We start from the raw sequence: 14,707 nt of genomic DNA, 5'->3' as shown, positions 1-14,707 counted from the left end.
GAGAGTATATTACACATACACATAGTCCTGTATTTTGATATTTAATGTTTGGAGGGGAAAATAACTACATAAAATACAGTGTCTTTTTATCGGATGTCAACATTAAATAGTATTATTTGAAGAGTAATGTTTGTGTTTAATATTTGATACTATGTATAATGAAAACTGGGGAAAACATTACAGTTTCAGAAAAGTATAAACTGCCCATTATTATTCACCTCTTACTTCATACAAGTGATTTGCATCATCCAATGTCATATATTATGAGAAATTTCCCAAGATCAAGCACTGAAATATTACCAAAGGAATTAATTAGGATATTGCTATTTCAGTATATTAGACACTGAAAGACCTAATTTTGATGTAATTTGATCTCATATGAACCAGGAACAAGCCTACTGATGCTACTGGGCTTACACCAATATAAAATTGGTAAGAGATAAGAATCAGGTCTGGATCAAGTTAAAGCAGATGAAATCTAAGCTACTTTTTATGTAAATTTTTAAAATAAATTGTTTAAATGTAAAAAACCCTTAATATTCAATCTATGATGTTTCTCATACAAAAAGTTTTAAACAGACTTCAAATTTTAGGTTTTTTAAAGAATATATGCACAATATGATTAATTACGGGACTACAGTTGGAATCATTCAATGGGAACCATTGATGTTGTGGATTTTTGGGTAGCTATATGTTTCATTTGCACATATAAGTGTTGCTATTACAGAACTCTCGGCCTCGTTTATTAAAAATGGTTTTTCTAAATAAATTAATATTAAGTATAGCCATTGATTTAGACTGCTTTACCATGTGATGTTTCATGTTTCAATTCCACAGCTTAATTAAAACTGAACATTGACTATAGAAACCAGACTTTTCCTAAGATGTCTATTTTTTCTTTCCTTTATTTTTCAATTTGAACATCTTTATATTGCCTGAAAGATTAAAATTTACAAAAACATCAAATATAAAGAGAATAGCAGACAATTTTATTTTCATTCTATTTCACAGTTTGATTGCAGCTCTTAGTTTGGCAGACCGTCCTCTTGGGTTCTCTTGAATATCTGCAGCCTGTGGAGTAAGGACTTTTTTCTGAATAGATGTCCATCTAGAGTTGGATTTTTCACTGGAGAATTCTTCCACATCTTGTTCTGAATATTTCTTTTGTCCTTCTCTTATCTTTTGTCTTATGTTAAGATTGGACTTTTCTGAAACATCTCTTCCTTGAAGGAATCGTTTGATGATACGATCCTCTAATGAATGAAAAGAAAGCGCTACAAGTCGACCTCCAGGTTTCAGAAACTTCTCAGCTATCTTCAAACCCACATAGAGTTCATGGAGCTCATCATTCACATATATACGCAAGGCTTGGAAAGTTTTGGTGGCAACATGTGTGGGTCTCTGAAGTAAGTCTTTTCGGGCATACAAAGCTCCAGCTGGAAAAGCTCCTATTATGGATTAAAGAAAGAGAGAGAAAGGAGATCAAAGTTTTGTCATCAAGTACTTCTATAGTACTCTCCTGTAATGAAACGTGATACCTTTTTAAAAAAGTCTGGTAATTACATAAGCTTTCTGTACCCATCATTTTGACATTAATTCAGTGACGTGTGCTGCCTAAGTAAAAGATACAGTGAACAATGAGTACAGACCTCCTCCCCTTATAATACATTTTTAAGACTTGCTCTTGAAACCCTTAGTTATGTGACTAAGCCCTGTTAAATGAGAAGCTCTATTGTGGGATCAGGTCCTTTGTTGTAGAGAATCATTCACACAAACTGCATCATCAAATCCTTCACAGAGTTGAAAAATAAAGTGTCAACGTTAATACAGAGCAATAGGCAACGAGTAGGCCTGTAGCACGATAGAGACTAAAATATATATATATAGTATCATGGGCTTTCATGGGCAAAACCTTCTTCCTCAGATAAGAGTGGAGAAAAAAGGGGAACCTCCCAATTTTTACCAGAAAAAGAAGGGAAAGGGGGGCAAAAAATACTTGTCAAATGTAGTGAGGCTGAGTGGGGTGTAAGTATCCCATACTTAGCTTTTGATGTCATTTGGGTGTTGAATATAATAGTCTATCCAGTTCATGTCTTTGTTCAGACCATGAGAGAGACTGTAAAATTTGCATATGAAGGCCAGTTCTGTAGTGTCTCTCTGTAGTTGGTTTCTGATATTCCTTTGTCAAAGAATGGCTACTTTAAAATCCACTAATGAGTGCCCTGGTAGGTTAAAATATGCTCCTATATGTTTTTGTGTATTACCATTTCTGATACCTGACTTGTGTCCATTTAACCTTGGTCACAGAGACTGCCCAGTTTGACAATATACATGACAGAGGGGTATTGCTGGCAGGGACGGGATGGGGCACTTGGAGGAAGAGGCAGGATGGCTGCGGGTTCCACAGTCAATCTGCCTCTTTCCCCAAGTGCCCCCCATTCTCTCTCCCTCCCTGAGCTTGAATGCTGCAAATAAGCTATTTGTGGCACTCTGGAAGCTCTGGGAGGTGGGGGAGGAGACGCTGAGCATGGGACCCGGCTTTTCCCTGTGACTCTGGAAGTCCAGACTATAGAATGTGTATTCATATATATATGCAGAAAGACATGCATGCTTGGTTGCTTATCTGAGATTCTTGAAACAGATAACATATATAACTTACACAGCAGAAGAAGCAAACAGTAAGTGTCAATTTCTAGATTACTGTGCGATAATTCACTGTGGTAGGATTTAAATAATTATTCTCTTTTAATTAAATTCAATTAATTCTTTAAACTAGAAAAAGTATTTAAGACAATTACTTGTTAAACTTAAATGGAAGGAAAAAATCATATAATAAAATCATATATTAAAAGCTTAATGAAGCAAATTATGACAATACTACAAAATTACTTTATGTGCTTAATAAAATATTAAAAGGAAATATTTTCAAATAGTGTATGCACTTTAAGTATTTAATAACATTTTAATAAGCAGACACAGAATAGAACTAGATCTCTAGCTTTCATAAATCCTACTTCAGATACTTCCTAGATTCATAATTTCTTATATATGAATTTGGATATAGTTGATTGTTAACTACTGCAGAAACTATAACTCACCCTAAGTACCAGTCTTCCTCTTTACAGTATAAAATGACTGTGTCACTTATTACCATACACATATTATTTCCTGTTTGTGTTAATATTACATATTTCTCATGGCAAATCCTTTATATGAAGATAATCATATGTTTATGCCTAAATTGGTACATACAAAAATCAAGAATACAGATTTATTAATTACTAAGATCTTATGTTTAGTTTCTTGTGATGTATTAACGTGTATAAAGAAAGAGAAAAATTGAGATTTACATGATCTGAAATCCATATTTTTTCTATTCATATTACATAGTGACTTCCATACAGGATAATAATTTTTAGATGGAAAAGAAATTATGAGAAAAGCAGGTTTAGCCTAAGTTTTCAATGGCCTCAATCTTCATACTTTGGTGTTAATAACAGTCTGTACGAATTGAGACAAATAGTATTTGAAGCAAAGCAAGTCTAAGGTCTAATGTTGAGTTGTCAGCATGTATGAGAGTACTATGATTAAAAGGTGTTGTTTATAGGGGCTTCTGTTCTTCCTGGATTATATTTATGATAGTTAAGAAATCTGGAAAGAGTATCTAAGTGAAGTAGCCATGCCAACTGAACAAAAAAGCATCCAGAGGGAACATGTCCCAATCACCATTATTGTAGGTTACCCAATCTGAAGATTTTGAGATGAATTAAATTGTTGAAACTATGGAAACCCCAATGCACAGTATCTGATTAAACAGTACGTGGGTGAGACCAGTGCTTTCTTTTAAATTACCTGTTTGCACAGATAAGGAAAGTCACCGGCTCATCTTCTATTAATTGTCTGAGGTTTGCAAGTAGCATGCTTGCTGCACTCATGTTATGCATCTGCTGTTAAATTTCCATTTTTTAATTGTATTTACTTTTTAGGATAGTGGGGTTTTTCCCACCCCAAATAGACTGTTTCTATTTACATGACAGTTTCACTGTATGAATTTGATGGACAGATAGTTCCAAATATTGCCAATGTATCTATAATGTCTATTATTACTATTCAGAAGAGAAAGATGACCAAGATAATATCTTCTGGATTTTTGTGGCATTATTTAACTTACAAACTTTAGTTTTTTATCATCAGCGTCTGTACATGGGAAAATAAGGCCCAAGAAACCTGGGCTAAAAGAAAAAAAGCCTATTAAGGTGCCTCAAAAAGGAGGTGAATTTGGACCCATTTTACAAACCGCTATGCCAGATGAACACAGAAGCTTGATTTGGGAAAACAGAAGTTATAACGTTATTTGGTAAAGGGAAGAATTGTTCCTTTCAACTTGTTGGTCCAAAGTCCTCATTCACATTTCTCACTTCCTCCAAGTCTTATCCGAGGAATCCCTAAAATAATGGCAGGAACTAAAAAGCATTTGGGGCTCCTCCCACTTTGATGCCATCTCAATTCTCTTGATGATGATCAGCCTGAGATGAACACAACACCCCAGGAGATTCTGTTAACCCCTGTCTCAGGCAGCTTGATTCCACATGTGAGAATATACAGAGGCCATTCCATGGAGAGCTAAGGTGTTGAGTATATCCCTTAATCAAATTCTAACTATAAAAGGGAGGAAAGGATTTTCTCCTTTCTATTATATGAAAAATACAGCACCAGTTTTGAGGATACTTGAAGCACTAGCTCTGGTACAAAGACGTTCCCTGCCGATAACTTTTTTAAAGAATTTCAAACTCATGGGAGAGAGACCTTTTCCATCATCTCAAGACACTGCATAAGGCAATCCATTCTCAATCTTGAAGACAGGATACCACACAGGAGATAAGAAATAAAACAATGCTATATGGTAAGTGCATTCTTTCTATATTTTCTTTCCTATAGGTTGGAAACCCCAGACTATGAAAATAACAGAATGTTCAAACCTTTGCATCCTGTATGCATATGTAAAAAATGATGAAGGGGGGTATGTTTACAGATGGAGAGAGGCAGCGTTGTTTAAAACTGTCGCAATCTTACTACACAATTCTATCAACAATATAGTGCTTTAGATAAGTAGAGCATTTCAAACACCGAGGCCTGATCATCCATGCTTTGAGCTCTGTACTGACTTCCCTCAAATTTCCATGGAAGAGAGGAAACTTACTCAGCATTGTCCCCCTTGGCTACGTCTACATTGGCAAGATTTTGCACAAATACTTTTAATGCAAGAGTTTTTGCGTTAAAGTATTTGCACAAGAGAGTGCCTACATTGGCATGTGCTTTAGCCATCGGGCTTTCTTGCGCAAGCGCTTTTGCGCATAATCACGCCAATGTAGACACAGCCAACATGTTTTCCCATCATCTCATTTTCCTTGCACAAGAAGCCAATCGTGTGCAGCTGTGACACATATTGAAAAGTGTGTATTTGAAAATGTGTGGTAGCATAAGAACAGAAATAAAGATTCTCAGGGAATACCTGCATCCATCCAAACCTGCAAAAATTTGCAGACTAAAGTGTCTAAATATGTAAATACTAGACTGCACTATGTTTATGGCTGGAGTGGCTATGTTGCTGCAAGTGATGTCAGCTGCACCTTGCAAGGCTTTCAGCAGCTCCTCCAGTCTGGGATTATTTCCACGATGGTATGACATGTATCTCCATGACTGGCTCTGCTGTATATTCCTCTGGTAAGATTTTAAGGTAAGAAAATGGGAATTCTGCTGAGCTGGATAAATGATTGCCAAAGCAGGAAGTTCTATTGATTGAGGTGGGGCCAGAAATGTGGTTACTGGCTTCTGATGTAATGTGCCGCATTCTGTTTTTAATATATATATATTATATTATATATATAATATTAGAAAGTGGCATTCTACCTGCCCCCCGACCACTTCACAGCAGCATTATGATCTCATCATTCCAAATTTCTGCCTCTGATAATGCAATATTTCAGCCATGCTCATTGTGTGCCATGAGGAAACAGTGACAGAATGGCAAGAAAACATATAATGGCTGCGTCTACACTGCCCAGTCTTGCGCAAGAACATATGCAAAGGGCTACACTGCTCCCTTTTGTGCAAAAAACCCCTCTTGCACAAGAGGCGTTATTCCTGAAAATAAGCAGCAGAATGGCTCTTGCGCAAGACGTTTTTTTTGTGGAAAAAGGAGCCATTTACACGGCTCCTTATTGCACAAAAGCCCCTTGCGCAAAATGGTGGCTCATTAAGTATGCAAATGAGGCATGGCGATATTCATTGCTGCACCTCATTTGCATATGTTCTTGCACAAGATTGGGCAGTGTAGACGTAGCCATAACGTATATCTGAAAAGAGTAAAGCCATAGCAAGAATATCAGAAAAGACAAATGAGTTGCATCTACAACTATGTGACCTGCTGTCACAGGGTGACTCCACGTCCTTTTAAAGGGAAAAGGTCCAGTTCATCTGTGACTAACTGGTACCTCATAATGGATCTAGTAGAGGACTCCCTGCATCCATAAAAAGACAGCCACTAAGATAGCCAGCTGAATGGCTATATGAACCTGGAAAAACAGCAGTATCTGGCAGCTACTGGAAAGAAGAGGCAGGGAAAGAATTGAAGAGCGTTGGTGAGGGGTGAGGGAGTCCTGGCAGCCAGGGGGGAACCATGCCAATTAGAAGGCTCATGCAGACACCCCTGGATAAAATGGAAAAACTAGCTCAACAAGGGGCAGGCCGAACTCATGAGCAAGAGCGTGACGCTGAAGGAAAGCAGCAAAGGTAGGACTCACAGATGAAGGAGTCTGGGTAGTGGGGCACTGCGGGAGTCCTCTCACAGAATCACTGAGGTAAGGGTTGTGTCAGGACAGTAATAAGAACCATGAGAAAGGCCAGCAGTGTGGAGACCCTAGAATACAGACACAGGAATTAGGTGACCAAGGTCTGTTCATTCTCAGGTAGATGGCCTGGAGAATGGGCCATGGAATAAGGGCAGAGGAATAAACTGGATGTAGAGTTGTAGGTGGGCCCCCTGGAGATGGCATCTCAGGAGTGGAGATGGCATCTCTGGAGTGTGCATGGAGAGTACTGCTGCCTTTTTATCTGTTTTACTTTGTGATGCGTGAATTGTCTCATTTTAAGGGACCCCCTGAACCCTGAGAGAGCTTAAATGAGGTTCTGAGTGAGACCCATTTTTTTCCCAGGAGGGGATCAGTCCACTCTGTGGTACAGCAGATGGGTAACAATTACACTGAGATTTAAATGCCTATGAAAATAATACAACGCTCCACAGGCATGGCCAAAACATGTTCAACACAAGTAACTTGAGCAAGAAGTTCCCCTGGAGAATTGCAAGTATGCTTCCCAAATGGAACTCATGGTACAGTACTAAAACCATGTAACAAAAAAAATACTTGCGGGAAACCACAAGAAAAGCAGAACTCTTACATGTGTTCTCTGTGGGACAACTTGAACCAGAGAAATGGACTTTTTTGCCCTGAGGAGCTTTCACGCTCTATGTAAGTCTAAACAAGCATGACACACATGGTTACTAATACTAAGAAGTGGAGAAGAAAGATTACTTATATAAGTAGGTTTTAAAACAGAACTTGAAGAAAGGGGAAAAGACACTTTATTAATTAAGACAGAAAGATTGTTCCAGGCACAGAAGGCTGTGGAAAAGGACACAAACAGAAGAGAGTAAGGAAGAATTAGAATTAGTATGGGCAAGAGAAGGAAAAGGGGCATGGGAAAGCAGAGATGCAGTAATTGTGAAATCAGTAGCACATAAATAGCACTAAACCTGCACCATCCAAAAATAGATGGACTTGCTACAGGTTGCATCTCCCCAAAACGGAAATCTCTGGTCTGGCAACATGCATGGTCCGCAAGACCATGGATGTTCCGTGATCAGAGAACCCTGGTAGCCTAGTGGCATGAGGGCAAAATCCAGAAGGAACCAGGCTGAAGCAGCAGTGGGACTAGAGCCGGCAGCAGCCTCCAACAGCCTATGGCAGTGGGACCGGATTGGGGCAGGATCAGGCTGGCGACAACCTGTGACAGTGCGGGGCCAGGGTCAGAATCCTGGGCAGCCCGTGGGCAGGGCCAGAACTTGCAGGCTGCTGCAGGGCAAGAGCCTGTGCTCTCTGCAGCCTGCAGCCGCAGGACTGGGGCCAGGGCTGGCAGGAGCCCTACAACACATGGCCGGATCAGGCCAGAGACATCCCGTGGCAGCGCGGGGCTGGCGCCAGAGCCCACGACAGCCCGCAGAACTGGGGCAATAGCTCATAGGCTGCCACAGGGATGGGTCCGGAGTCTGAACACTCCGCAGCTCCTGGCAGCCCGACCAGACGCAGAGCCAGTCCCCAGCAGCCTGCAGTAGCATGGGCTTCTAGAGCTCGGCAGGCAGTCTGGCTGGGGCAGCAGGAGTGGGGCCAGCAACTGAACAGGAAGCCGGGCAGGGGCTGGGGGTAGTCCCCTGTTTCCCCCCCCCCCCTCCCTTTTGTTCCCTAGCTAGCAGAGTTAGCGCCTGGGAGCTGTGTCAGGCAAATTCTCCAGTCCGGCAAATTCCTTGGTTTCGAAATGGTCAGGTCCTGAGGGTGCTGGATAAGACATGTCCAACCTGTATCATTATCCCACAGTAGGAATCTCACCTGAAATCATGTGTGCATCAATCCCCTTATGAATGGGCACATTTGAATAAATGAAAATATCAGTGAAGGAATTTTTATATGATATAATTGTGATTTTCAAAGTCACAAATAGTAATTAGGCAGGCAACTTCCTTTAAAAGTCAATAGTAGTCAGGGTAAATTTTTCAAAAGCCCCTAAGTGACTTAAGTTTCCAGCTTTCATTGAAACTCCTCAGGGGCTTTGGGTCAAGTCACGAAGGGTATGTCTACACTACAACGTTAATTTGAACTAACGCATCTAGAACTAAAAACTAGTTCGAATTAGCGTATTGCTAATTCGAACTAGCATGTCCACATTAAGTGGACCCTGAACCGGGCTTAAGGATGGCCGGAAGCAGTGCCGGCAGGGCATCAGAGGAGGACTTAGAGCGTGGAGATGCAGTCTCAGGCTAGCCGAGGGCTGTGCTTAAAGGGTCCCGACCCCCACCCCGGACAGACTGTTCTCAGGGGTGCCCCGCTTGCAAAGCAGTCCTGGCGTGGATTGCCCGGACTACCCACACTGGGCACATCACAGCACTCGGCCATCAGCCCGGCTGCACTTGCCGCAGGCTGCCATCTGGGGAGAGGGAGCAATTGGGGGGCTGCAGGAGAGCTTCCACCCCCAGAAGCCCGCAGAGCCAGCCCAGTCCTCCCCATCGGGGGCTCGTACCCCATTCCTCCCTCACCTCCTTCCTCTTACCCTTCCCTAGCCCCTTTTCTTGATGTACAAAATAAAGGACAGTTGTGTTCAAAAACTGAATCTGTCTTTATTGAACAAAACTGGGGGAGACTGGGAAAAGGAGGTGGGAGAGGAGAAGAGAGAGGGTGGGAGAGGGGAGGGCAACTAAAATGATCAGGGGTTGGGAACAGGTCCCATATGAAGAGAGGCTAAAGAGACTGGGACTTTTCAGCTTAGAAAAGAGGAGACGGAGGGGGGACTTGATAGAGGTCTCTAAAAGCAGGAGTTGGGTGGAGACGGTGCATACAGAAAAGTTCTTCATTAGCTCCCATAAAGAAGGACTAGAGGACACCAAAGGAAAGGAATGGGTATCAGGCTTCAAACTAGTAACAGAAAGTTGTTCTTCACAAAGCAAAGAGTCAACCTGTGGAACTCCTTGCTGCATGAGGCTGTGAAGGCTAGAACTAAAACAGAGTTTAAAGGGAAGTGAGATCAAGTCATGGAGGTTGGGTCCATGGAGTGGTATTAGCCAGGGGGTAGGAGTGGTGTCCCTGCCCAAGGTTTGTGGAAGGCTGGAGAGGGATGGCACGAGACAAATGGCTTGGTCATTGTCTTCAGTCCATCCCCTCCAGGGTCCCTAGGGTTGGCCACTGTCGGCAGACAGGCTACTGGGCTAGATGGACCTTTGGTCTGACCCAGTACGGCCATTGTAAGCTCAGGGCTCAGGGTCGGGGGTCTCAGTGGACCCCCTTGATTTTCATGCACACCTGCTCCTGGGTGGCTAGGCTGGCAGCTCTCCTGCCCTAGCAGGCCACTTTCCTATGCCTAGTGCGGAGATCGTGGATGAGGTCCACGATGTCCGCACTATACCAGGCGTGCCCGCCTCTTGCGGTCCTGGGCAAGCTCCCGGGAGCCGCCAGCCTGGTCCCGGAAAGAGGGGGAGGGCTGGGGGGCATCGGGTGGGTGGCTCGATCCGTGCCAGATGCAGGGTCTGCTGGCTGGGTGCTGGCAGGCTTGCACCTGGCACGGGCACCGTAGCCAGCCTGTGCCCCTTTAAGGAGTCTGGGGCCGGGAGGGGGGCAGAAGAGTTTCCCTGGTGTTGGCCAGAGTGGCCACCAGGGAAACCTGGGGAGGGCTAGCCTCCCACTAGTTCGAATTAAGGGTCTACACAGCCCTTAATTCAAACTAGTAAGTTCGAACTAGGCTTAATCCTCGTGGATTGAGGATTACCTAGTTCAAACTAAGCACCCCGTTAGTTCGAATTAAATTCGAACTAATGGAGCGCTAGTGTAGCACCTATGAAAGTTAGTTCAAACTAACGTCCATTAGTTCGAACTAACTTTGTAGTGTAGACATACCCTAAGGTAATTTAGGAAATGTTATACTAAGTAGCTAACTGCCATGTTGGCTTTGAAAATCACACTATGTAGACTTACTGCAAAAACAATCTCCCATTTTAGGGGTCAAAATGCCTACTGGGAGGAAGTAACTAGATTAAGAGAACTATTAGAACTAAAAAGCTAGTTCTCATAAGCAGCACATTAATACAAAGGATTCTGAAAGTTTACAGGCTACCTCTATATCTACTGCATCTAAAAATAAGTTTTGATTTGAAAACAAAATTCCTAAGCTTAATGTAGATAGCAGTTCATATGGGGAGAAAAGAGCTTCTTAATATCTAATGTAAAAAAAGAGAGCTGTGCTGAGGAAAATGAATACAGTTTTCTTTGAAATGAGTAACTAACGGCTACCAACACCATTCGCTTGGTGAAAATGCTTGAGATATTATTAGATGAAACAACATAGTTTAAATCTAAAGATGAAGTAAATCACAATACCATAGGCGATGCCTGTTTCTATAGCAATGCTCACTGGAAAATAGAGTTATTCTTTTTAGGATCTATACATTTCCTAAGTCACTAGACATATACAGCTCTCTGCTTCTCAACAGCTTCAGGGGGAGCCATGTTAATCTGTACAGGTAAACTAAAAAAAAACAAATAGTCTGGTAGCACTTTATAGACTAACAGAACATGTTGATGGGATCATGAACTTTCGAAAGCTCATGGTACCATCTACATGCTTTGTTAGTCTATAAAGTGCTACCAGACTATTTGTTGTTTTTTCTCCTTCTCAACAGTACATGCCCTACTTTCCAAGTACAGACTGAACCTCTGAAATACGGGACTCTCTGGTCCGACAACATCTGTGGTCCTGGTTGCTGGATCATCGAGCTCTGGCACTTGGGAGTGTGAACTGGCTGGGAGCCCTGTAACAGGGGAGCCCCGACCAGTAGAACTGGCGAGTCCCGTCGCCAGGGAGCCCATGCCACGTGGGGCAGTAATGGGGCAGTTAGCGGCAGAAGTGGGGCAGCCGGCAAGCCCCATCCCCAGGGATCCCTGCAGGAGCACTGAAGTCAGCAAGCCACATCCCTAGAGATTCCCGGTTGGGTGGGAGAGAAGCAAGGCCATAGCAGCTGGGGAACGCTGTCCCTGGAGAGCCCCACCAGGCCAAAGCCCAAGTCCAAGCCCTGCAGGCTGGAGCCCAGTAGCAATGGGGCTGGAGCGGAGCCAGCAGCAGGGAGGACAAGCGTCCTGGGGAGCTGGTGGCAGGGGATCTCCCATGATTTGGCAAATTCCCTCATTCAGGGTAGGTCAGATACCAAGGATGCCAGACCAGGGAGGTTCAACCTGTACAAAACTTGTAACTTTTTCTTCAACAGCATTTAAAATTTCTAAATCAGATTAATCAGATTCCTATTGTTTTGGAGTTTTTTGGGGGCTAATTTATAGCTACAGAAGATTTTAGTTATGCTCTTAGATTTCTTGAATATACCGTACTACAATTTTGTAGGAGGTCTGATAACCAAAAAATCTAAGTTTTCCATTTGCTCCAAACACCACAAAAAGAAACAAAAATAAAAGCATGCCTCCTTGCTAGAAACATTTAAAAACCAGAATAAGGAGGCACTGACAAATACTGCAGGGAACAAAGAGCGAGAGAGTGGGCTAGAGAAAGCTAGCTTTTTCAGTTCTATTGTCTATTACTCTCTTAGCCATGCTCCACACTCTCGTTTTGATACCATTTGCTGAAAAAATTGTTACTTACAGATTCTATTATACTGGCTCTATAAAGCAGTATAGTTCTTGGACACTGTTTGTTAGAGTGGATTTTCACCTCTCATATCGAAAGGCCACATTTGATATGTACCGCAGGCTATGTCTACACCACTAAGTTATTTATTTCAAAACAAGAACTCCCAAATAACTATTTTGAAATAAGCTTATTCTTCTTCACAAACAGGAGTTATTAGTTTGAAATAACAAGCCCATTATTTCGAAATAATAGGCTTGGTAGTGTTGATGCTCGCCTTGTTATTTCAAAATAAGGGGAGTTATTTGGAAATTACTCCCCAGAGTAAACATGCGCATAGAGTAGGCTGAGTATAAAAAACATTCTCTGATCTTGCTGATAGTTTACTGGGATTCAGTACACTTCTGCTACCCTGGGACTGCCCAACTCACAGAAAAGGCAACCTCATACAGATCACAACTAAGGATGGAGCGAGCATCAGAATTCAGAAACAATTCAGATGCAAATTTAAACCTGATCCACCCTCAATAGCACATGCCTTGAAGCTAGGGTAGGAGGTTCCAATCTAATGTCTACTTCAAACTCCTCTGGCTAAATTAAGCATAGTGCTAAATGAAGACATGATTTGCAGTTAGCTAGTTCCCAAAGGCAAGACAGTCCACACTAGAAATAAGCCCAAACTGGAAACTTTTATCCGATATTCCTCACCATATTTGGTTTTGGCTTCCTTGGTCCATTTCTATTGTATGTTAATCTAATGGACTAACACTTCTGGGGTTCTGGAGCAAGTTGATTTTGTGGGGGTCCGCTAGGCTCCAGGATGGGTCAAAAACAACAGGCTCAATGTGCGGGGGGACTGCTGGGGAGCAAGATGGGGTGCATTCTCTGGACAGGAGGTAGAGTGCAGGAGTGGGTTGGGGTGGAGGTGTGGGTCTTGGGAGGAAGCAGGGTGCACAAGCAGGCTGCACAAGTGGATCTGGCAGGAGGTAGGGTGCAGAGCAACCTAGAAGTACACAAGGGGGCAGGAGATTGGGGCGCTTACTTGGCACAGTTCCCGTGTGTGTGTGGGGGCGGGAAGAACAGATGGTGCCTTGTGGCCCTGTGCTTACAGGCATTGCTCCCCACCATTCCTATTGGCCATGATTCCCAGCCAATAGGAGTGGCGGAGGTAGAGCCTGCAGGGAAGCACTGCTAACAGTGATGCATGCGTCTCCAGCTGGGGGGGAGTTGGAATGGCTGTGTGCAGAGCCATAGCATGCAGGGGCTATAATGGCTGCAACCCAGGGCCCAGGGGTCCTTCCCTTAGACCGGGGCTGCAGCCCCCTCAGCTCCTTTTCACAATAAAACCCTGCCGGTGGACATTCCTTTTACACTTAGGGCACGTCTAAACTACATTCCTCTTTCGAAAGAGGAATGTAAATTAGGCAAATCGAAAGTGCAAATGAAGCGTGGATTTAAATATCCCACGCTTCATTTGCATATTTGCTTCCGAGTGCTTTTTCGAAAAAGGGTTTTTTGAAAGTGAAAGTGCAGTCTAGATGCAGTTCTTTTGAAAAAAAAATCCCTTTTTCAAAAGAACTGTTACTCCTCATTTTTTCAGGAGTATGGGTTCTTTTGAAAAAGGGTTTTGTTTTCCCCGAAAGAACCACGTCTAGACTGCACTTTCACTTTTCAAAAACCCTTTTTCAAAAAAGCGCTTGGACACAAATATGCAAATGAAGTGCAGACTATTTAAATACACGCTTCATTTCCACTTAAGATTTGTCTAATTTACATTCATCTTTTGAAAGAGGAATGTAGTCTAGACATAGCCTTAGCTGGAAAAAAAAAGACATTATTTTCTTTGTCATCAAAATATTTTTAGAATCTTTGTCTTTTTACTTATCATAAAATATTAGGACTGGAAGGGACCTCGAGAGGTCATCGAGTCCAGTCCCGTGCCCTCATGGCAGGGCCAAATATTACCTGAACTAACAAGTCTCCTACAAATGTTTTTACTATTTCAAAACTATTTTTAACCCCTAAATAAATGTGACACACTCCTTTCCCCTTGGAAATAAGGGAAAAAGCAGAAGGGACCAGAATAGGAACTTTAAACATCACAAATTCAAGAGTATATGAAAAAAGAAAGGTACAATAGTAGCTTATTTGTACCATTTTGTGGATGTTGCTGTCATTAGACAGCTTTTTAGCAAAACTTGGTCTGATCTTAAAACTGGTCTTTGATTCTGCAAATGAAATTAGAAGCAGGCAA

At 42.4% G+C, this 14,707-nt stretch overlaps 1 protein-coding gene across 5 annotated transcripts in view; it reads right to left on the bottom strand.

Moving 5' to 3' along the window:
- Nucleotides 1-887: 887 nt before the first annotated feature.
- The window catches only part of METTL15 (methyltransferase 15, mitochondrial 12S rRNA N4-cytidine), a 166,413-nt gene continuing 152,593 nt past the window's right edge, over nucleotides 888-14,707 (bottom strand). For all 5 annotated transcript variants that reach the window (XM_075927780.2, XM_006111509.5, XM_025185066.3 and 2 more), the window contains one exon: nucleotides 888-1,448. In XM_075927780.2, the coding sequence (XP_075783895.1) occupies nucleotides 1,006-1,448 (443 nt within the window). In that variant the 3' untranslated portion in view covers nucleotides 888-1,005. The remainder of the gene's footprint in view (nucleotides 1,449-14,707) is intronic.

This window comes from Pelodiscus sinensis, chromosome 5, assembly GCF_052426305.1.
Source record: "Pelodiscus sinensis isolate ZL-2025 chromosome 5, ASM5242630v1, whole genome shotgun sequence".
Taxonomy (NCBI): Eukaryota; Metazoa; Chordata; order Testudines; family Trionychidae; genus Pelodiscus; species Pelodiscus sinensis.
The sequence above is the reverse complement of the archived record's forward strand: the minus strand, read 5'-3'. Positions and strand labels throughout refer to the sequence as shown.